At 51.1% G+C, this 23,303-nt stretch overlaps 4 protein-coding genes across 4 annotated transcripts; all 4 read left to right on the top strand.

Annotated features, from left to right (window-relative positions):
- Positions 1-6,844: 6,844 nt before the first annotated feature.
- UHO2_04332 (uncharacterized protein) lies at positions 6,845-8,788 on the top strand (the record flags this gene model as incomplete). Its single annotated transcript, XM_041556005.1, has 1 exon — positions 6,845-8,788. The coding sequence occupies one exon, from the start codon at positions 6,845-6,847 to the stop codon at positions 8,786-8,788; it is 1,944 nt and encodes a 647-aa protein (XP_041411939.1).
- Positions 8,789-11,155: 2,367 nt separating this feature from the next.
- Positions 11,156-12,898, top strand: UHO2_04331 (uncharacterized protein; the record flags this gene model as incomplete). The annotated part of the gene is made up of 1 exon (XM_041556004.1): positions 11,156-12,898. The coding sequence occupies one exon, from the start codon at positions 11,156-11,158 to the stop codon at positions 12,896-12,898; it is 1,743 nt and encodes a 580-aa protein (XP_041411938.1).
- A 4,620-nt stretch (positions 12,899-17,518) lies between these two features.
- On the top strand, positions 17,519-19,267 carry UHO2_04330 (uncharacterized protein; the record flags this gene model as incomplete). Its single annotated transcript, XM_041556003.1, has 3 exons — positions 17,519-17,766; positions 17,815-18,404; positions 18,495-19,267. 3 exons carry the CDS (start codon positions 17,519-17,521, stop codon positions 19,265-19,267), a joined length of 1,611 nt encoding a protein of 536 aa, XP_041411937.1.
- A 1,050-nt stretch (positions 19,268-20,317) lies between these two features.
- UHO2_04329 (uncharacterized protein) lies at positions 20,318-21,364 on the top strand (the record flags this gene model as incomplete). Its single annotated transcript, XM_041556002.1, has 1 exon — positions 20,318-21,364. One exon carries the CDS (start codon positions 20,318-20,320, stop codon positions 21,362-21,364), a length of 1,047 nt encoding a protein of 348 aa, XP_041411936.1.
- Between the last annotated feature and the right edge of the window lie 1,939 nt (positions 21,365-23,303).

The following is a 23,303-nucleotide window of genomic DNA, read 5'->3' as shown; positions in this document are numbered from 1 at the left end:
GTCTGGTGAGAGCATCAGGTTCACCACCCTTGTCTCCTGGTCAGTATTGTAGCATGAAGTTGAAATCAGCTAGCAATACCGCCCATCTTGCTTGTCGTCCCATGATGCAGCATTGCAACTTGAAGTACTTGAGCACCTCGTGATCTGTGAGGATGACTAACTGACTCAGCAGTCCTGCTAGCATGTGGCGCCACTGAGTAAGACAGGTGACCACTGCGAGGAGCTCCTTGTCATGAATCTCATAGTTCTTTTCCACAGATGACATCTTCCGGGAATAGAAAGCCATGGGGTGCCAACGTCCTTCATGCTCCTGTTTGAGCACACCAGTGATGGCGAAGTCACTTGCATCAGTTTCCAACCTTGTTGGCAGGTGGTAATCGAAGTGCTGAAGCACTCCTGCCATTGTGAATGCTTGTATGAGCTTGTGGAAAGCCTGTTGAGCTTCTTCCGGCAGCTCAAACTTCTTGAAATGTTCTGTAGGTTTGACCAGAGATGTCAATGGTTTGGCGATTCGAGCGAAGTGTGCTATGAATCGCCGATAGAAGTTGGCGAAGCCTAGGAATCGTTGGATGTCATGTATTGATTCTGGCATTGGCCATTCCTTGACAGTTCGGACCTTCTCTGGGTCCATCTCAATCCTGGTTGGTTTGATGATGTACCCCAAGAACTCAACTGTAGTGATGTGAAACTCACACTTTGACAGCTTGGCGAACAGTCGATTGCTTCTTAATTGAGTGAGCACTTCCGTGACATGTTGGACATGTTCCCCCTCTGTGCTACTGAAGATGAGGAAGTCATCCAGGTACACAACCACAAACACTCCAATGATGTCTCGGAAGATGTGATTGATGAAGGACTGGAAATGGGCCGGCGCATTCGCCAGGCCGAAGGGCATCACCAGGTACTCATAGAGTCCCAACTGTGTGCCAAATGCAGTCTTCCATTCATCCCCTTTTGTGATGCAGATGAGATTGTATGCTGCTTGCAGATCTAACTTGGTGTAGATCTTTGCCTTCCGGAGCAGGAAAAGCTGCTCCTCAATGAGGGGCAGTGGTGCCCGATTCTTGAGGGTGATTTCATTCAGGCCATGGTAGTCCACACATAGCCTGAGGCCTCCATCCTTCTTGGGCACAAAGAGCACTGGAGATCTTGCTGGGCTCTTTGAGGGGCATATGAACCCTTTTGCGAGGTTCTCATCGAGGTACTTCCTTAGTTCAGCCATTTCCTTCGGCCCCTTGAGGTATAGTGGGCCCTGTGGTGGCCTACTGTCTTCCATTAGTTCCAGATGGAGATCATGCTCTGTATGGTGGGGCAGCTTATCTGCTTCCACCTCATTGAACACATCCCGCAACTGTTGATATGGTTCTGGTATATCTTCTGCCAATACCTTCTGATCAACCTCTACTTCCATTTCTATGCCCTTGTTGGCACCAGTGGGTACAAACCCGAAGGCCAGGAGCGATGAGGGTGGGAGGTCCAGGAGCATGAACCCAATGGGTCCATCCTCCAGGGCAGCTTGTATCAGGCTTGCCGCTGAAATGAACTCATTTCCATGAATGGTCAGATGTTTCAGTTTCTCGTCATAGAGGCGTGTTACCACTGATCCAGCTGAATTTGGTGATAGGCTGTCTTCTATAGTGGGCTCTTGTTTTAACTCACTAGCTATAACATCTTTCGCCAAATTCAGTAATAAGTCACTTCTTATGACAGATTTCACTGAGTTCACATGTAATTCCCCAGGTACAGCTTCTTCAGGGGGCTGTTTCGGGGGTCAGTCCTCGTCCTGGGTCCGGAACTCCAGTTGGCCCGTCTCCCACCATATGGTGGGTTTCAGCCTTCTTAGCTTGGTGAAGCCCAAGATAAGGTCATAGTTGGCAGTATTGGCCACCGAGGCTTCGACTACTCTGAGACTGTGCTTGCTGATAGCAACTTGAATGCTAGCTGAACTGTTTATGGCAAGCTGATGCCTGGTGACACTGTGGATGGTTCTTGTTTTTGTGGGTTTTGTGGGTATGTGGTACTTACTAACAAAGGAATCTGAAACTATTGACAGTCCAGCACTGGTGTCAGCAAGTATTTGAGCCAGATGGTCTTGAACCGTTCCGGAGAGCTCTAGTACTGCCATTCCTCCGCTGGTAGAGAAGTGTCAGGGGTCTCGCGCCTGAAACCCAGGTCGGTCTGTCGAGATACTCGGTGACTATCAAACTGTGCGACAGCTATTGTCTCGGTATCGGTGACTATCAAGTTGCACAGTGACAGCAGGTGGCATTCGTTGTATAAACTATCGAAGGTTTCGGCTGACCTCTGTGGACACTCTGTTCAGGGGTAGCTTGGCACGATCAATATCAATGCTATGATGACACCAAGGTCTGGTGTGAGTGTTGATGATGATGAGGTTGATGACATTGGTGATAAGGTTGGTGGGTGTTGATGATAATGAGGTTGATGGTGTTGGTGATAAGGTTGGTGGCATCAACACGAGTGTCCAGTGTGTTGACTTGATGCTTGTAGTGATCCCCAGACCGCAGTGGACTACTGCCTTCAGTTCTATCTTGATCCGGACCGCTAACCTGCTATGGGCGCCTTCAGACGTCAGGTAGTGGTGATACAACACACACACTATGATGAGGAGCAACCTTGATAGATTGCTGCTATGCTGACTGAAACTAATATATACTTATGCTGAAGTGATAACTAGTTATGGTGAGTAGAGTGGATGGGGATCCACTCGACCTATGATGATGAGAAAGCATGGTTATATACCTCTTCACAGCACCGCCAGCGATGCTGCTCCTGCTCTCTCTCCAGAGAGTACCTTCTTCATCGAGTACTGTTCAGGGGCCTCTCCTGCTTGGCACCCCTGTTCCTCTTGAGTGGTGTCGACTCCTTCGACACTGCTCCTCCTCCTCATGACCTGTGTCGACTTCCTGTCTCTCGAGCCCCTGAGTGGTAACCATCTGAGCTTGGTCCTCCTCGTGGCTGCGCCTGCTCTTTGAGCTTGGTCCTCCTCGTGGCTGTGCCTGGCCCTCCTCGCATGTGGCTCGTGTCCTCCTTTGCATGTGAGTCCATAGGAGTCCATGGTCTCCATGGAGGCTGCACTACAACCATGCTCTCTAATGGTATCGACTAGATCTTTGATACCTGTGCTCCTTCCATATGAACCAGTGACCCTCCTGCTTCTTGAGCATCCAGGCCCATGACACTACCCCCCTCTTAAGAGCCGAGCTCCGTCGAGGCATGCTCTGGCTCTGGTCTGGTTCATGCTGACTCCTCCTCCTCCTCCTCCTCGACAACATCGCCAGCATCATCCTTCCTCTTCCTCTCTCTACTCCTCCTGTTCTCTCCTCCTTTCTCTACTTTGTCTACTCGCTCGTCCCCCCTCCAACACCTCATACTCCTGGATGAGGTCGGGGCAGTTGAGGTTCTCTACTGGTTCCCATGAAGCAGCTTCTTCTGAGTACCCTCTCCACAACACTTTGTACTCTGTAGACCCATTGTGTGAACATTTGTTGATGAGTGCTTCGACTTCGAAGTCGAGGTCCTCATCTGGGAGTGGTGGTATGGTGGGCTGCTCAGCTCATTGAGGAAGAGAACTTGTTCTTGCTGGCTCGAGCATGGAGACATGGAACACATCATGCACCCTAAGGTTTGCTGGCAATGTGATTTTATAAGCTCAGCATCCTACCCGTTCCTGAACTGGGTAGGGTCCTGCAAACCGGGTATCTAACTTGGGTGTGGGTCTCCGTGTCTTCCAGTTTCGACGGTTGATATAGACCATATCACCCACCTTAAACTCGATGTCCTTGTGCTTCCTGTTATACTGGTCTACTGATCTACATTGTGCCTCTCTGATCTGCTCCTGGAGGTACTTGCAACGCTCCTTTCCATCCATGAGGTACTTGAAGCGACCTGGATCATTGACTCCTAGTTGTTGAGGGATGTCAGGATGAGCTTTGGGGTTCCATCCATAGCATGCAAAGAATGGTGAGACACCAATGCTGTTGTGGACTGTGTTGTTGTATACAAATGCTGCAGTGTCCAGCAGGTTGGCCCAGTCATCCTGCTCATAGTTGCAGTACATCCTTAGGTACTGCTCAATGACCTGATTGACCCTCTCTGTCTGACCATCAGTTTGAGGATGGTAGGCTGTGCTAAGTGAGTGCTTCACACCCATTTGCTCTGCAAATGCCTTCCATGCTCCTGATATGAACTGCCTGCCTCAGTCTGAGACCATGTGATCTGGGTATCCAAAAAGCCTAACCATGTGTCCATATAGCAACACTGCAGTCTGTTTGGCTGTGACTGTCTTATGGGTTGGAGCTAGTATGGCAAACTTGGTTAACCTGTCAACAATGACTAAGATAGAGTCATAGGTCTTGGAGTCATACTTCTTCGATGGTGGTAGTCCTTCGATGAAGTTGAGGGATATGGAGCCCCAGGGCCTGTCTGGTGTTGCTAGTGGCTGTAGCAAACCATATGGACGATGACAAGGAGCTTTGTACCTAGCACATACAGGACAACTTGCTACATAGTCTGCAATCCAAGCTGTCATGTTTGGCCACCAGTAATGTCATTGAGCTGCCTTGATGGTAGCATCTCTTCCTACATGTCCAGCAGTGATACCATCATGGCATTGGGTCATCACCATGAATTGCAGATGCTCTACAGAGAGGGACTGTCCATCTACCTCTTTGGCACTCCTTGAGTGTCAGTTGTTGGTCCTCCCTGGCATGATTACTTTGGGGATAACCAACCTTCCTCCACTGTACCATAGGTTGTCCTTGAGCTCAAAGGGCTTCTTCCTATGTATCTCCTGTAGCTCTTGGTCTAAGGGCTGGAAGATCTTGACCAGGTCTCTGAGACCTTTTGATGCTATGGACTCCATCGAGATCATGGGGGCCACTAGGGTCGAGTCATGGTCTGCTGTCTCCTTGAACACTCAAGGAGGCAGTAGTTGCCTCACATTGTGATCCTGCTCTTCACCAGCTGGTTGCATGTCTGTCCTTCTGGTGAGAGCATCAGGTTCACCACCTTTGTCTCCTGGTCGATACTGCAATATGAAGTCGAAGTCTGCTAGTAGTATAGCCCATCAAGCCTGTTGACCTGTGATGCATCTCTGTGTCTTGAAGTACTTGAGGGCTTCATGGTCAGTGAGGATGACCAGTTGGCTTGGTAGTCCAGCTAGCATGTGTCACCACTGAGTAAGGCAGGCGACCACAGCTAGGAGCTCCTTGTCATGGATTTCATAGTTCTTCTTGGCAGAAGACATCTTCCTAGAGTAGAAAGCCACTGGGTGCCATCATCCTTCATGCTCCTGCTTGAGTACTCCTGCTATAGCAAAGTCACTTGCATCAGTCTCCAACCTGGTTGGGAGGTGGTAGTCAAAGTGCTGCAGCACTCCTGCTGATGTGAATGCCTGGATGAGCTGGTGGAAGGCCTGCTGGGCCTCCTCTGGTAGCTCGAACTTCTTGAACCGTTCTGTAGGCTTTACCAGTGATGTCAATGGCTTGGCTATGTGAGCAAAGTGGGCTATGAACCTTCGATAGAAGTTGGCAAAACCCAGGAACCTTTGGATGTCATGGATTGACTCTGGCATTGGCCACTCCTTGACAGTGCGCACCTTTTCTGGGTCCATCTCTATGCCTGTCGGCTTGATGATGTACCCCAGGAACTTGACTGTCTTGGTGTGGAACTCACACTTCAACAGCTTAGCAAAGAGCCTGTTGCTCCTTAAGCGAGTGAGGACCTCGGTGACATGCTTCACATGTACCTCCTCAGTGTCACTGAAGATCAGGAAGTCATCTAGGTATACCACTACATATACTCCAATGATGTCTCGGAAGATGTTGTTGATGAACAACTGGAAGTGAGCTGGAGCATTGGCTAGGCCAAAGGGCATCACTAGGTACTCATAGAGTCCCAACTGAGTGCCAAAAGCTGTCTTCCATTCATCTCCTTTAGCAATCCGGATGAGGTTGTATGCTGCTCTAAGGTCTAGCTTGGTATAGATCCTTGCCTTCCTGAGTAAGAACAGCTGCTCCTCGATGAGGGGCAATGGTGCCCTGTGTCAGGGGTCTCGCGCCTGAAACCCAGGTCGGTCTGTCGAGATACTCGGTGACTATCAAACTGTGCGACAGCTATTGTCTCGGTATCGGTGACTATCAAACTGTGCGACAGCTATTGTCTCGGTATCGGTGACTATCAAGTTGCGTAGTGACAGCAGGTGGCGTTCGTTGTATATACTATCATAGGTTTCGGCTGACCTCTGTGGACACTCCGTTCAGGGGTAGCTCGCTGTGCCTGGCCCTCCTTGCATATGGGCCTGGTCCTCTTTTGCATGTGAGTCCATAGGAGTCCATGGTCTCCATGGAGACTGCACTATGACCATGCTCACCACTGGTATTGACTAGATCTCCGATACCTGTGCTCCTTCCATATGAACCAGTGACCCTCCTGCTTCTTGAGCATTCAGGCCCATGACACGACTCACCTCGAGTTCGGCAATTTAACATTTCCCCCCCCCCCCCTTTTTTATTCCTCAATTTCTTAGCCTCCTTTTCCAACAATTTTCATGCGTTGTCAAGAGCGATAATAATCACCGTTGATTATAGAAAAGCTCGGGACACGGAACTGAGCTCCCAAGTGGGATCTCACAACGCTTTGCTCAAATTCACAATTTGGCCCTCCACAAGGCGAGGCACGCTTTGAGAAGAAACGCACCGGCCATCTCGGAGTGACAACAGAAGCACAAGGGTCCAACAATATAAATTCTGACCTGAGCATAGATCCACCACCACCATCAGCTCGACAAGATCATCTAAAGGCTCGCACGCACATATCAAGGATGTCGCCGCCGCGCGTGCTCACCATCGCTGGTTCGGATTCAGGAGGAGGCGCAGGCATCCAAGCCGATCTCAAGACGTTGCTCTCCCTGGGCACGTATGGTCTTTCGGTACTCACGGCCTTGACAGCGCAAAATACAGCAGGCGTGTCCGCAATCCATGCCTGTCCACCCGAATTTGTGCTGCAGCAATTCAACTCGGTAGCTTCAGATATCCAGATCGATGCAGTCAAGCTCGGCATGTTGTGCAATCACGAGATTGTCGCCGCCCTGGCATCAAGACTTGGCGAATGGAGGAAGGCGACTGATGCGAACGGTGGCAGTGGGGTACCAATAGTATTGGACCCGGTTATGGTCTCGACATCAGGATCTCTGCTGCTCTCGGAAGGTGCTATTGAGACGCTGATTCGAGACTTGCTGCCGCTTTGCACTATCCTGACACCGAACTTGCCAGAGGCAAGACAGCTGCTCAAGTATGCTGCCAAGTTCACGTCGCACCAATCAGGACCGCGCGAGCTCGAGCTGGCACAGTACAATCACGATACAGAGCTACCACAGATGATGGCAGCAGCCAAGAGCATCGCAAAGCTAGGTCCGGAGGCTGTGCTGGTCAAAGGAGGTCACGCCAAGCTTAAAAGATGCCAGATTGACGCGTATCTGGAAGGTATCGATGCAGGGCCTTCTGGTGTACAGACGATACCTCTGACGGAAACTACTTGGCAAGCATCTAGGCCCAAAGAGCGATATCCACAGCGCAAAGAGAAGCGTAGCACTGCGTCGAAATCTCGGAAGGCAACGACTGAAGAGGATTCCAGACAACTCGCGGGTGTTGATGGCGCCATCATCACAGTTCAAGGCAGCGTAACGGTCATCCGGACCGACAGGATCCCGCTGAGCGAGGTCTTGGATCGCCAACATAAGCAATCAGATGACGAATCTGTTGTATGTGATGTCATGTATCAACAGATCAGCCAAGGCGAGGGTGCATATGTGTTGTTCGTCAAACCACTGATCGACTCAACCGCGACACACGGTACAGGCTGCACACTCTCATCCGCCATAGCAGCGTCTCTTGCACAGGGCCTTTCTTTACTGCGCTCCACATCGATAGCGATCAAGTACGTGCAAAACGCGATTGCTAACGGCATTCACGATCTAGGCAAAGGTCCAGGCCCACTCGACCATTCATATCCGTTCCAGCCACGTGGTCTCATCACCTCACCGACTCATACAGATAGCTCTACAACGCATCCGTTCGCATTGAATCGGAACTTGATCTCGAACTCGCTCGAGGTTTGGACAGCCTTCGTCCAGCACCCTTTCGTATTGGGACTGGCAGACGGCTCATTACCATGGGAAAGCTTCGTATGGTTCATGAAGCAAGACTATCTCTTCCTTGGTCACTATGCACGCATCTGGGCACAAGCGGCCTCGTCGCCAGACAACACGTTCGAAGAGGTTTCTCAATTGGCAGAGCTATCAGAAGCGATGGCAGAGGAAGCGAAACTACATCAACGCCTCTGTTCGGAGAGCTTTGGGATATCTGCCGAGCAGCTGGAGAATGAGACGATGGAAAGCGCAGCGACACTAGCATACACGCGGTTTGTGCTCGACACAGCTCGGTCCAGCGATGGTCTGGACTTGCTCGTCGCAGTAAGCCCATGCATGGTGGGTTATGCTCAAGTTGGTCTCTGGCTGGCAAAGAAGCGCAAGGCAGACATCAACAAGGACTATGCAGCGTGGATCGATGGCTACGCAGGGGACGAGTTTCAGGAGGTGGTGCAAAAGGCGATGCGACTAGTGGAGGCCAAGGCTGCAAGAGATGCTCCCACACCGGAGAGGCTGCGAAAGTTGCAAAAGATCTGGAACGCGGCGTGTCGACTGGAAGCAGGCATGTGGGATGAAGCTATAGATGGTCGTTTGCGCAGATTGGTGCTTGAACCTTGAAAGCAACGCTGTCCATGCGCGCATTTCTCCGCACACCACGAGACTAGTAGCGCGACTTGTTCTGGCCGTCAAAGTGTGTTTGGTCGAGTTGCAAGATAGAAGTGTCATGGGTTCTGTGATGCAATAGGATGACTGTCATTGCCTAATCTAACCTGTGGCTTTCCTGTTTCCTCGATCTCGCTTGTAGCGAACTGGGCAGTCGATGGCCGGGGAGACGACGCGCGTTCAGTAACCACGTGCGATCCTCACCGGTTCCAACACGATCCGAAGTGGGTCAGAAAGGCAGAAGGGCTATTATGAAGCATCGAAGAGGAGGTCAATCGCGAAGAAGGTGCAAGCTGCGAACCCTGTGATTGAAAGATGATGATGAGTGAGCGTGCAGCGTCATCGCGCAAGACCCGACATTTGACAGGGCATCGACAGGCCAAAATGGCTGACGATGCAATTTTACATGACGCATCTGCAGAACGTCGGTGTCTTGGTGCTCTCAGGCCGCTCGTTTTGATGATCAGCAGCAACAAGGACAACGAAGACGGGATGTCTTATTTGATCGGCCATCATTCTTCCCGCCCTCACTGCCAATCCGGCTTTGCGTACTTGGGTTGCGGCGCTCTCTCGCGTAAGTTAACCAGCTTTGGATGTTCGACGTCAGTCCCTTGTTTTCTCCCTGAAACTCGATCCTGTCAGCGTAAGACTTTTTCGAATTGCTTTTGCCAAGCAATGTTGTCAACGCTGAGTTATCGCCCTTGACAACGCGTGAAAATTGTTGGAAAAGGAGGCCGAGAAATTGGAAGGAAAAAATATATATATAATGTTAAATTGCCCAACTCGAGTGAGTCGCTTGCGAGCTCCCGGCTCAAAGCGTTGCCACGAAATGGAGTTCTGCGCGTTGGTCACGTGCCCCTTCGCTCACCTTTGAAAAATGCGCATGTATCCATTTGCACGATAAGTCATGATCGCGAGCTCGATTGGCGTTGATGCGAAGGCTTTTGCTTGATTGGCTGCTGTAGGCTGCAAATCGAATCTTGCTGTTCCTGTTCCGTTCGAAGCGAGAAGCAAGCCACAATCCCAATTGTCTCCCTCTCCCGCTGTCAAATCGCTTTCAAACTGGATTTCTCTGTTATTTGATACGCCGGGAAAGTGATGATCGGTTTTCCCGCTGCATGCAATTTGCGTCGGTGCACATAGAAGCGGCGCTACCGAAAAAGACGAAAAGCCCGATGCAATGGATGTACTGTAGCTGCGGCACGGTTTCTGGTGTTTTTTTTTTTTTTTTTTTTTTTTTTGGCAAGTTTGCGTCTTGGTATGCAACTGCTAGAGAAGAATACAGAGGCTGCACACCGACGGTCAAGCTAGGAAAAGAGCAAAGAGATGCTGTGCCAAGCGTGATAAAAGAGAAAAGAAACAGGGCACATACTTGTCGACGGCAGTTGGAGCGGACAACTCTTGTTGTGTGCGCCGGCCAGTCATACAGTAAAACGCGCCAGGCCGTCATTTTTCTTGCACAAACAAGAGCACCGCTCGTTCTTTGATCGATGTGCGTGCATGTTTCCAACGTCATTCCTCGCTCTCTTTGGTTCGCTTCCTCTCGACTTGCCTGTGCCTATCTGCCTTGCTTGTCGTATGATGTAGCCCCTGTTCTCTAGCTTAGCCGTGGTCGCGAATACATACGTAGCCCTGGCACAAATTCTCCGCTCTCGCTTGCTCGCTTGCTTGCTTGCTTGCACTCAATCATGCTGCACTGCAATCAATGTGCTGTACATAGGCGAATCAATCCAGACTCATTAGCGAATGACCTTCGAAACTATACCTTTCTTTCCTAGCAAAGGGTCCTGACCCTGGGTAAACTCATACCATCACAGGTAATAATAGCGTACCGTCTGTCTGTGTTCTGCGGCAACATTTCTCACAATCACAAAGAAGAGAACTCAATGTGATGACGATTGCGTTAGAGCGAGTTCCTTCGTCTGGTCTGAGGCTAAACCTGCCAGTTCCCTTTTCCTTTCTCTAGCGTCACTCGGGGCGATGATCTATCGGTCCGGGTTCACCAATGCCCTTTTTGTTTCCGCGTAGCCAGACCATTCAGTTCGGCACTTTACCATAGTGTTTTTCCCACGACATACTCATCCCTCTCGGAAGACCCGACGTAGCTCCAGTGCCTCTTTGCTCCCACACCACATTGCTTTAGCGCTCTTACTCTCCGAAGTGAGAGAAAGAGAAACCCTTCTTCTAGCCCAACTCGAGCGAGCAACAGAACTCAGCTCCTCTCTGAAACGCAACACCCTTCCATAACCACACCTATCATCTCTCAACTTCCCCTCTCTCGGAGCATCGAGATCCTTTGGTGCTAATAAGGGTCCACCGATCATGGCGGACAACTCATATAGCAGTGCTGGTGCTGTCCACCGCACCTCTTCATCTGACGAAGAGACCGCAGCCGAAATACCACGACACAATGACGCCGCTTCCTCCACCCACGACAGCAGCAACAAAACCAACGAGGAAGTCCCCGCTGATATCGAGGCCATTCGCGAGAAGAACGATCTCACAAAGACCAACCAAGAGAAGCAGCGCGAAGGAGAACACGATCTTCAACCCCGTGAAGAGGATGGCAAGATCGTCCTTACCGAGCGAGCCGGTTACCTCTCAACTGGTTACTCCTACCCGACATGGAAGAAGTGGGCCATTCTCTGCGTCATCTTTGCCGTTCAGGTTTCCATGAACTTCAACACTTCCGTCTACCCTAACGCTGTTGTGGGTGTTGCCGAAAAGTACCGCGTTTCCGAGCCGGCCGCTCGTGTAGGTCAGATGATCTTCCTTGTCGCCTACGCTTTCGGCTGTGAGTTCTGGGCTCCCTGGTCTGAAGAGATTGGTCGATGGCCCGTCCTTCAGCTTTCGCTCTTTCTCGTCAACATCTGGCAGATTCTCGCCGCTCTCGCTCCCAACTACGGCTCTCTCATCGTTGCTCGTTTCCTCGGTGGTCTCTTCACCGCAGGTGGATCCGTCACTTTGGGTATGGTTGCCGATCTCTGGGAGCCTGATGAGCAACAGTTTGCTGTCGCCTTCGTCGTGCTCTCCTCCGTCGGTGGTACTTCCGTCGGTCCTTTCGTCGGTGGTTTCATCCAGGCTTACCTTAAGCTCGAGTGGAACTTCTGGATTCAGCTCATCTTTGGAGGTGTTGTCCAGATCGCACACTTCTTCCTCGTTCCCGAGACTCGTTCCACTATCTTGCTCGATCGCGAGGCCAAGCGCCGTCGCAAGAGCGGCGAGAACAACATTTACGGTCCCAACGAAGTTCGCACGGAGCGATTCAGCATGAAGGAGATCGGAACCTACTGGCTTCGTCCCTTCGAGATGTTCCTTCGAGAGCCTATTGTTCTTTTCCTCTCATTGCTTTCTGGTTTCTCCGACATGCTCATCTTTATCTTCCTCGAGTCATTCCAGCTCGTGTACAAGCAGTGGGGTTTCAGCACTGTCCAGATTGGTCTGGCCTTTATCCCCATCAACCTGGGTTATCTGCTAGCCTACTTCATTTTTGTGCCCCGTTTCCGCTGGGAGAGGAAACGCCGCGTTCGTGACCCCGATGCCCTCGCTCCCGAAGCCCGTCTCTGGTTGCTGCTTTACCTCGCACCCCTCGAAGCACTTGGACTATTTGGCTTTGCCTGGACATCTCTCGGCCCACCTGAGGTGCACTGGATCGCCCCCATGATTTTCTCCTGCATGATCGCAATCGCAAACTACGCTATATATATGGCGACGATTGACTACATGATAGCCGCTTACGGTCCTTACTCGGCCTCTGCAACAGGAGGAAACGCTCTGGCAAGAGACTTCCTTGCCGGTATCTCCGCAATGTACGCCACACCTCTCTACGACACGCTGGGTCTCGAATGGGCTTCTACTCTCCTCGCTTTCCTTGCCATCATCGTTGCCATTCCCGTATACATCTTCTACTGGAAGGGACCTGCGATCAGGGAGAGGAGTAGGTTCGCCCAGTCGCTGGCTGAGGATAGGAAGGCGAACGGCGGTAAGAGGACCGATCAAGATGAAAAGGCGGAGAACGGCACTATGTACCGCAGGAGGAAGCAGCATGAACAGCCTCAGGAGTAGACTGCGATAGGAGAAGAGATGTGCGTTGAGAGTTGTATAGATGGAAGCAAATGTACATAGACTTATCGTGCGAATGGATACATGCGCATTTTTTCAATGATGAGCGAAGGGGCACGTGACCAACGCGCAACACTCTCATTTCGTCACAACGCTTTGAGCCGGAAGCTCGCAAGCGACTCACTCGGGTTAAGCAATTTAACATTCCTTTTCCCTCAATTTCTCAGCCTCCTTTTCCAACAATTTTCACGCTTTGTCAAGGGCGATAACTCACCGTTAGGGGGTATCAATTTTCGAGTGTTTTTAGAAACACGTGTTTCTCGATTTTGACGAGTTTTTATTTCGCACAAAAACCTACATAAGCTCACCCAAAGTTGAAAAAGTTGAAGTAGGTAAAAGCCACACAAAGTGTAGAGATGGTGAAGGTAGTGCTTATGGCTGAGTAAAAGGCTTGAGCATCTGAGCACGGACCACATGTGTCACAACCTACTCAAGACAAATGCTTTGTTATGCTCCGCAGTCGATGCGGCTCTCTGCTGCTCTTCTTTTGTATATAAAAGACTCCTTCTCTCTCCTCGCTCTCTCTCTCTCTTACTATCATCATATAAAAATCACACGAAACTTCAACTGAAAAAACACATGTTTCTGAAAACACGCCTCCAGACCTGGTAAAATGGACTCACTTTTTTTGTCACTCTCCAAAATGAAGTGTGGATGCATGGATGTGCATCCACTTGCTTCACTTCATCACACTGGTGTGTCATGTCCTTCATCACTGTGCATCATGTCCTTCATTACTGTGTGTCAAATGAAGTGTGGATGTGCAGATGTGCAACTGCTTGCTTCCCTCCTTCATTACCAGCAATGAATTTGATAACAGATGTGTTAAATCAAATTAATTGCCACCTTTGCTGCAAATTGTCAGGGGTCTCGCGCCTGAAACCCAGTGTCACGGGAGCCGGTCAGCCGAAATGGAGTCTGCGCCATCTGCCGAAATGGAGTCTGTGCCAACTGCACAGACAGAGAGGTTAAATCGGTTGAAGGGCTGCATAAGAACCTGACTCGGCAGTTCCCAAGGAGATCCAGTAGGAGACCATAACTTGCTGGATATCAGGGACTACTGGTGGCAGGAACAGATGGGAGGGTTGTTGAGCAATGCCACTCTGTGGTACATGTGGGAAGTCGTTGTCATCGATCAATGATGATCAGACACATGATGAATTGCTAGGGAACAATCACTCTGGAAGTGTAGTTGGTTTGGCAGCTTGGGAAGGTGCTGAAGTCAGCCTTACCAAGCAAGCCCTGAGTGGTGCCACATGCAGGTCGTGTGGTGGCACTAGATTGTGTCCTTGATACAGCATTGTATATATACTATCTCCCCATGCTATTGGATGAGCAGAGACTCATCCACTCTACAAAACTTTCACAGTTATCATAGCCATATGTTCCACTACATGAACAGTAACATTCTTTCTATGTTGCACATCACAATATCATCTATTGCAATCATTGCAAGTCTGAGCCTTCATTGTCAAATGAAGAGTATTGTAAACGATGTCATCGACACCTACATTGGCACTGTAGCACCTCAACTACAGGCAGAACCTCCACCGCAGGCCTGGAACCTCTACCAGTCCCTATAACCTAACTGCTGCCAGCAACAACAACCGAGCATTAGCTCCGTCACTGACCATGCTACATCGATGTCTTGACACTTGCACTGACGTTGCACTACACCATTGCTAGGAGCTGACCTTGCCGTGTTACCTCTGTATGGAGTGCCAACAGCGGTTAGTCGACATCCATTCCCTGGACCTCACTCATTGGGTATCACGGGTAACCGTTTGTCAGGGGTCTCGCGCCTGAAACCCAGGTCGGTCTGTCGAGATACTCGGTGACTATCAAACTGTGCGACAGCTATTGTCTCAGTATTGGTGACTATCAAGTTGCGCAGTGACAGCAGGTGGCATTTGTTGTATATACTATTGTAGGTTTCGGCTGACCTCTGTGGACACTTCATTCAGGGGTAGCTCAGCATGATCAATATCAATGCTTTGGTTATGATGACGCCAAGGTCTGGTGTGAGTGTTGATGATGATGAGGTTGATGATGTTGGTGATAAGGTTGGTGAGTGTTGATGATAATGAGGTTGATGGTGTTGGTGATAAGGTTGGTGGCGTCAACACAAGTGTCCAGTGTGTTGACTTTGATGCTTGAAGTGATCCCCGGACTGCAGTGGACTACTGCCTTCGGTTCTATCTATATCCAGACTGCTAACCTGCTATGGGGTGCCTATGGATGTCAGGTAGTGGTGATACAACACACACACTACAATGAGGAGCAACCTTGATAGATTGCTGCTATGCTGACTGTAACTAATGAGTACTTGTGTTTCTAAAGTATTGACTAGTTGTATGGTGAGTAGAGTGGATGAGGATCCACTTGACCAATGATGATGAGAAAGCATGGTTATATACCTCTTCACAGCATCGCCAGCGATGCTGCTCCTGCTCTCTCTCCAGAGAGTACCTTCTTCATCGAGTACTGCTCAGGGGCCTCTCCTGCTTGGCACCCCTGTGCCTCTTGAGTGGTGTCGACTCCTTCGACACTGCTCCTCCTCATGACCTGGTGTCGACTCCTTCAACACTGCTCCTCTTCCTTTGACTGGTGACAGTTCCTTTGACTCTTGTCTCTCGAGCCCCTGAGTGGTAACCATCTGAGCTTGGTCCTCTTCGTGGCTGTGCCTGCTCCTTGAGCTTGGTCCTCCTCATGGCTGTGCCTGGCCCTCCTCGCATGTGGCTCATGTCCTCCTTTGCATGTGAGTCCATAGGAGTCCATGGTCTCCATGGAGACTGCACTACAACCATGCTCTCTACTGGTATCAACTAGATCTTCGATACCTGTGCTCCTTCCATATGAACCCGTGACCCTCCTGCTTCTTGAGCATCCAGGCCCATGACACCGTTCAGGAGAGCCTCCTCATTGGTTCTCCGAGAAGTACACTCAGTCTACCCACCCTATTGGAACTCACTGAGTTCCACTGAGATGGCCCATTCTGCAGGCAGTCAGGTGTTAGGCACACGACCACTGACATTAGAGTGGATCATACAAGCGATGCCCCAAGTTCATCAAGATGACCGATTCGATGTTACATTCCAAGATCGACTGGCTCATCGAGCTCCTCGAGCGCCAGCAAGAAGACAATGCTGCTCTCAGAGCTCGGCTCGATCGTCAGGATTCCCCACCCCCTGTTTGATGGACCACAGAGCAGTACTTATGCTCCCTGACCCATCGAGCTCTGGAGCCTGCCAATGAGTCTTTTGTTGGTGGACTAGAGACACCAACCCCATCCAATAGACCTCCCCCCCAGCCTATTACCTATGACATCCTAGGCAAGTGGGCATACACTGACCAGGAGAAGTACACCACTCCTACTGGACCCCGTTATGCCAAGCCTGCCATACCTGATGCATGGGGAAGCACAACCAGCGAGCCACAAGCCATGGTGCATATGGGCCTCAAGACCCTGTTCCCCAAGCTTGACACTCGAGATGTTGACATCTTCTTCCTTGAGGCCGACGCCTGGTTCAAGGCCAATGGTGTACATGATCACATGTCCATGATTCACCACACAGCCACTCAGCTTGAAGGCACTGCCCGTGAATGGTGGAAGGGTAAGCTCCACATAGATTTGCACCATCAAGGCATGCTGTTCCATGATTGGAGCCACTTCACCACTTGCCTCCAGGAGCTGTACAACCAATGCAGTAACAGGGTCGATGCCTACAACAAGCTTCTCACATTGAGGCTCACCACTGACACACCAGGAGCTGCGATGCAACATGTCGAATGCTTCTGAGACCTGGCAGCTCGGTGTCACTTGGAAGACCCCAAGTTCGTGGTCAATCTTTTCTGGGGAAGTCTTACTTGCTCTCTCCAGGAGAAGTTCGAGCATAACCCACCAGAGGACCAGTGGGCATGGTACTGCAAGGTCGAAGACATTGACCGCCAGCACATGCAGCACCACCAGAACATTGCTCGCTTTGCCCTGACCCCAACCTCGAGGGTTACTTATACTGAGCTTGGTGCCCCGCCAAAAGCTGGCCTGCGGCCACTGCCCCCACATTTTGCGCAAAGGCCATTGGCAAGGGAACCACAGCTGAGACCCCATGATGAACATAGGGTTGACATGGGCCTGACAACGTTCAATAGCGATGCATGCAGGGTCTGTGGCAAGACAGGACATTGGCAGTGGAACTGTCCAAATGCCAAGCCGACGGTGTACCCACCTAGACCTGTGGGTCTGCAGCTGTGAGCCCACATGGTGTTGGAGTCCGACGAGCCTCAGGATGCCACAGTACCCAGGGAAGGAGGTGATGCCAATGATGGACATGAGGATCATGAGGGTGTCAGCGACCATGAGGATCATTATGACCCCAACCTCTTTGCTGATGACCATGTTCCTGGCGAGCATGACCATGAGGGAGGGGGAAACGACCTTGGAGCGATGCAATGATGGCCTGCATCACTCTATGACCCCTTTCGCCATCATCCTGTATATGTCAAGATTGTCCTCTCTGTTTCTCTGCAGCAACTGGTGCCTCAGTACTCAAGCTGGTTGGTATGGTTAATCGCCACCTGGCCAATATCCTTGCCGACACCAGTGCTGCCTTGTCTATAGTTTTGACACCTTTCGTTCACAAGCACTCAATAAAAACAAAACCCACAAAAAACAGAACTGTACATGGGGTGACTGGTCACTCCCTTGCCATCTCCAGAGATGCTGAGGTAGACATAGCCATTGGAGGGCAGTACCTGGGAATGCTGAAGGTCACCATTGCCAATGCTAGTGACTATGACCTCATCCTGGGGTACGATGAACTCTGACAGTTGCAGCTGACAGTCAATTGGGACACCAGCCAGCTCGACTTTGGCAGAAATGATGTGGTCCAGCCAAACACAACCACCCAAGGGATTACACCAGAATTGGGTGCCAATTGCAAGACTGATGGTGGAACCAACAAGTTCCAGTCAAAAGCGCCTCCTCGAGGGATCCCACTGAAACTCGGCAAGAACCACAGACCTGATGAGTCTCAGGTGAATCTCGTGGTGCATGGACATGAGTTCGTCGATGCTAAGGAGCTCATCCATGCAGCACTGCGAGATGGCCCCATTGGGATCATGCTAGTCAGTGCCCCTCCAGCATCATTCCTGGTGTTTGGGTTTGTCCCCACAGGGGACAATAAAGGCATAGAAATGGAAATGACACAGGGGGAACCCCCCATGGCCGTCAACATACCAGCTCCATACCAACATCTCCAGGAGGTGTTTGATGAGGTCAAGGCAGATAAGCTTCCCCCTCATGCTGCCCACGACTTGCATATCGAGCTACTCCCCAGCTCAACACCACCACAGGGCCCTTTGTATCTTAAGGGGCCAAAGGAGATGGCCGAACTAAGGAAGTACCTTGACGAAAATCTTGAGAAGGGGTTCATATGCCCTTCAAAGAGTCCAGCCTGATCACCTGTCCTCTTCATACCTAAGAAGGATGGTGGTCTGTGGCTTTGCATTGACTATCGTGGCCTCAATGAGGTCACAGTTAAGAATTGGGCACTGCTGCCTCTGATCGAGGAGCAGCTGTTCCTCCTTCGAAAAGCGAAGATCTACACCAAGCTGGACCTGAAGGCAGCATACAACTTGGTCAGGATCGCTGAGGGCAATGAGTGGAAAACAGCATTCGGTACTCAATTGGGGCTGTACGAGTATCTGGTCATGCCATTTGGGTTGGTGAATGCACCTGCGCATTTCCAATCGCTCATCAACCAAATCTATTGTGACATCATTGGTGTATACATGGTGGTATACCTCGATGACTTCCTGATATTCAGCAACAATGAGAGAGAGCACATCGAGCATGTCAGGACAGTGCTGGGTAGACTCAAGGCATGGCGATTGTTTGCCAAGCTCTCGAAGTGCACATTCCATACCAACACTGTTGAGTTCCTCAGCTACATCATCAAGCCTTCCAGTATTGAGATGGACCCTGATAAGATCAAGACGATCAAGGAGTGGCTGATGCTGGAGTCAATACATGACATCCAATGCTTCCTTGGATTCACCAACTTCTATTGGAGGTTCATATCCCACTTTGCATGTATCACGAGACCACTCATGTCACTAGTCAAACCAACAGAGCGGTTCAAGAAGTTCACCCTCCCTGATGATGCCTGCATGGCCTTCTACAAGCTGGTGGAGGTTTTCACCACTGCTGGGGTACTCAAGCACTTTGACTACCATCATCCTACACATTTGGAGACGGATGCCAGCGACTTCGCCATCACTGGCATACTCAAACAAGAGTACAACAGGTGATGGCACCCAGTGGTGTTCTACTCATGCAAAATGGCCTCGGCAGAGAGGAACTATGAGATTCATGACAAGGAGCTTCTCACTGTTGTTGTCTGTCTCAATCATTGGCGGCACATGCTCGCAGGGTTGCCCAGCCAGCTCACCATCCTCACCAACCATGAGGCGCTGAAGTATTTCAAGTCCCAATGACAGATCACAGGCAGGCAGGCATGCTGGTCAGTATTACTCGCTGACTTCGACTTCATGCTCCAATACAGACCAGGAGAGAAGGCAGGAGAGCTGGACACCCTGACCCGACGAAGGGACATGCTTCCGACCCCAGAGGAAGACTTGCACAATGTCCAACAGTTGCTACCAATGCAGGTATTCCTCGAAAACCCCAACATCTGATGAGATGATGTGACCAGATGAGGTTCACTGGAACCCAATGGAGAAGTGTGCCCTGCCGAATCTTGGGTAAATATGTTGCACAAGGCCCCGGCAACTGTCGCAAGGGACATCTGGCAAGAGGGTACCATTTGGCAAAACTCACCGGAGTCTGCCCAGAGAGTGTGACCCACCGAAGTCTGTGGGGATACACTGGATCCAACAATGTCAGATATCGCAGAAGGAGGGTTAACCAAGTTGGTAAGGACTTTCCAACCCCTTGATACTGAGCTTGTGGTGCTCCACCAGAAGCAGCCTTTCGAGACCACTGAGGGACTATGGTACCACAATGGTCGACTAGTGATACCGCGGGTCTCCCTGCTGGGGAGGAAAGGCCAATGCAACACTCGAAGTGCAGTGGAGGTGAAGGACTGGTCACTCTCAGTGGAGCACCTCCAGTACATGGTGATGTCACAGTGCCATGATGGGGTCACCACCGGCCACACAGGCTGGGATGCTACTCTCGAGCTTATGAAGTGACATTACTGGTGGCTGAATATGGCCGCTTGGATCGCTGACTATGTGGCAAGCTGCTCAGTGTGTGCCCACTACAAAGTGCCCTGACACTGGCCCTATGGTCTCTTGCAACCACTGTCAACTCTGTCGAAGCCATGGAGCTCCATATCCATGGACTTTATCAAAGGATTGCCCAAGTTGGCCAGCTATGATTTGATCTTCATGATCGTTGACCAGCTAACTAAGTATGCCATTTTAGCACTGATGCACAAGATGATCATGTCGAAGCAAACTGCAGAGCTGCTCAAGGACCAGGTCATGAGTCACTTTGGAGTACCGGACCATATAGTCTCAGATTGCAGCCACCAGTTTGTCTCAGCAGCATGGAGAGAGTTCATGGAGAAGCTGGTCATTCACCACTCGCTCAGCACAGCCTACCACCTGCAGACAGACAGACAGATGGAGCAAGTCAACCAAGTGGTAGAACAGTACCTCCGCATGTACTGTAACTACAAGCAAGATGACTGGGTTACTTGGCTGCCGATGGCTGCATTCATGTACAATAACACAGTTCACAGCAGCATAGGAGTCTCTCCCTTCTTCGCATGCTACAGGTGGAACCTGAAGTTGCACCCAGAGCTTCTGAAACAAGTCGGAATACTCGACCTGAAGAAGAGTGAGTTTGCCACCCGCAGAGAAGAGTTCACGGCATACCTGCAGGACCAGATCCAGCAGGCTCAGGGCCGTGCAGTGGCACAATATAATCAGAAGAGGAAGGACATGGAGTTCAGGGTTGGTGACATGGTCTATGTCAACCAGAAGAACTGGAAAACGACAAGACCTAGCCCCAAACTCGACACCTGTCTGGTGGGTCTGTTCCCAGTGCTTGAACACATCGGCAGGTGGGCATATCGACTGCAACTGCCCACAAGTCTGCACATACATGATGTCTTCCATGTCTCAATGCTCGAACCAAAGATGACCAGCTCTCTACCACAGCATTCAGAGATTGAGGTCACACCACCACTGCCAGACGAAGAGTTAGAGTTCGAAGTGGAGGCAATTGTTGTGAAGCGTGGGCATGGTCGGCAGCTGGAGTACAAGGTGTTATGGCAGGGCTACCCGGAAGAGGCAGCCTCATGGGAACCAGTGGCCTGTCTCAATTGTCCTGACCTCATCCGGGAGTATGAGGATTCAGAGGGGGGAAGGAGACAGTAGCACAGACAACAGTGAGGGGTTGCAAAGAAATGAGTTCTGGTCGGCGACCTCAATTCGGGGGATGTCCATGAGATCTGCCAAATAATACTGGGCACAGCAGAGGGACAAGACCTGGTCAGAGACCCTGATTCAGAGAATTTCCACAAATCCACCAAGTTGTGCAGGAGTCAAAGGATCTCAGGTCTAGGAGGTGACATGTGCCAACATGTGTGTGCCATGGTGTATATGGTTCGCCTCATGCTAGCGGCCACACATTCAGTCTCACACGAGGGATGATGAGGAACAAGAAGGTTATGATTGCCAAGTCACTACATGTCAATATAGCCCATTGGCATGGTTAGCTCCACAGTCTCGGCAATGGGCGAGTGCTTGTCGGCAGGTGGAGCGGTGTTGATGGGGGCAGGGCCGGCACTGGCAACCTCCAACCTTTCAAAGGGGGTGTGCAGAGACTCCAAGCACGACCAACAATGAAGGTACTCCTCAATTGCGAGAAGGACTGGTTCACATACAGAGCAGGGTGAGGCACCCCAGATGATGCACATTGTGTAGTCCCAGTCATCATCCTCCATGGGGTTTGAGAGGTGGTCTTGCTCGCATACTGCACCTGAGCCTTTTCCCCTGGCACCGGTAAGATGAGCATGCTCGACACCATGCTCGCCAGGGCACAGGTGTCGAGGGGGAGCGTCCCCATAATACACCATTGTGGGTAAGGCACTCACTGTGCATCTGCATCTTTTGTGGCTGCCTAGATGGCAATGCACACAGTTGTGAGGAAGCTGGCCCCTACCGCCGGCGGAGAGCATGTCAGCGAAGGCTGATGGAAAGCACCTGTGGGGAGCAGAAGAGGGTCAGCAGCGGCCCATAAGACAAGTAGGGAAGAGGCAACCAGGTACTTATGGGATACCAAGCTTGGTGCAGCGGAGGCATTGCCAGCTTGGCCAGGGCATACAGCCCTCGGTCAAGCGAAGCAAGACCAGACAACGGAGCCACCCAGCCACGGGAGCATTCTCTGCCACCACCCAATCCCCGGGCCAAGCCTGACAGGCCACCAATACCAGCAACACTGGAGCAATGTGTCGCTTGGCCCATAACATGACCTCGTGGTTGTTGGGCACATGCTCTCCTATGACAGAGGAAGCAGGTGAAGGTGTGGGAGGGTAGACCACCGGTGGTGGAGTAACCCTGGTGGGCATCTCGATAAGCACCAGCGTGTCCTCACAACTGGTTCTGAGCATAGCATCCACCACCTCATCAGCAGTGGGTGGTGGAGACTCCAGTGCGCCCAACTGTGCCTGATACCCCAGTTCACGCTCCTCAGTCATCATCCTTACACGTCGAGCCATGGTTTCCTCTACCATCTCGATGACCTCCCTCTCCTCCAATTCCCCAATTTCCAGCTCCACCACCCATTGTTCCTCCTCCTCCTCCTCACTCTCAAGGAACGCGGTTTCCACCCCTTCACCACCAAGGAACAATGGTTCTTCTTCATCACTGCAGAGGAACAGCGGTTCCAAGCAGGGACAGGCTTCCGAAGCAAGGGAGTCTAGCAGCTCAGCAGCTGCAGTTTCAGAAGACTGCTCGTTGATGGCGGTTGTAGGAGGAGCTGTGGCCATGGGGTCAGCAGCAAAGGGACCCACAGGAGGGGCAGAACTGCATCCAAGTAGCCTGGCGCTGCAGCACACAGGTTTTCCCAACCCAGAGGTGGGTAGGGGTTGGGACGACAAAGCAGAGCAGGAAGGGTTACGTGTGCACATCATCTTGATGATCATGTGTAGTGCTGTTGGTGGAACAGCAGGAAGTAAGGGATTGCTGGTAAATGGAGCTAGCCTCGATGGAGCTCAGCTCTTGAAGGGGGGGTAGTGTCATGGGAGCCGGTTGGCCAAAATGGAGTCTGCACCATCTGCCGAAATGGAGTCTGTGCCATCTGCGCAGACAGAGA

The sequence above is a fragment of the Ustilago hordei genome (assembly GCF_900519145.1).
Source record: "Ustilago hordei strain Uho2 genome assembly, contig: UHO2_contig_08, whole genome shotgun sequence".
Taxonomy (NCBI): domain Eukaryota; kingdom Fungi; phylum Basidiomycota; class Ustilaginomycetes; order Ustilaginales; family Ustilaginaceae; genus Ustilago; species Ustilago hordei.
The sequence above is the reverse complement of the archived record's forward strand: the minus strand, read 5'-3'. Positions and strand labels throughout refer to the sequence as shown.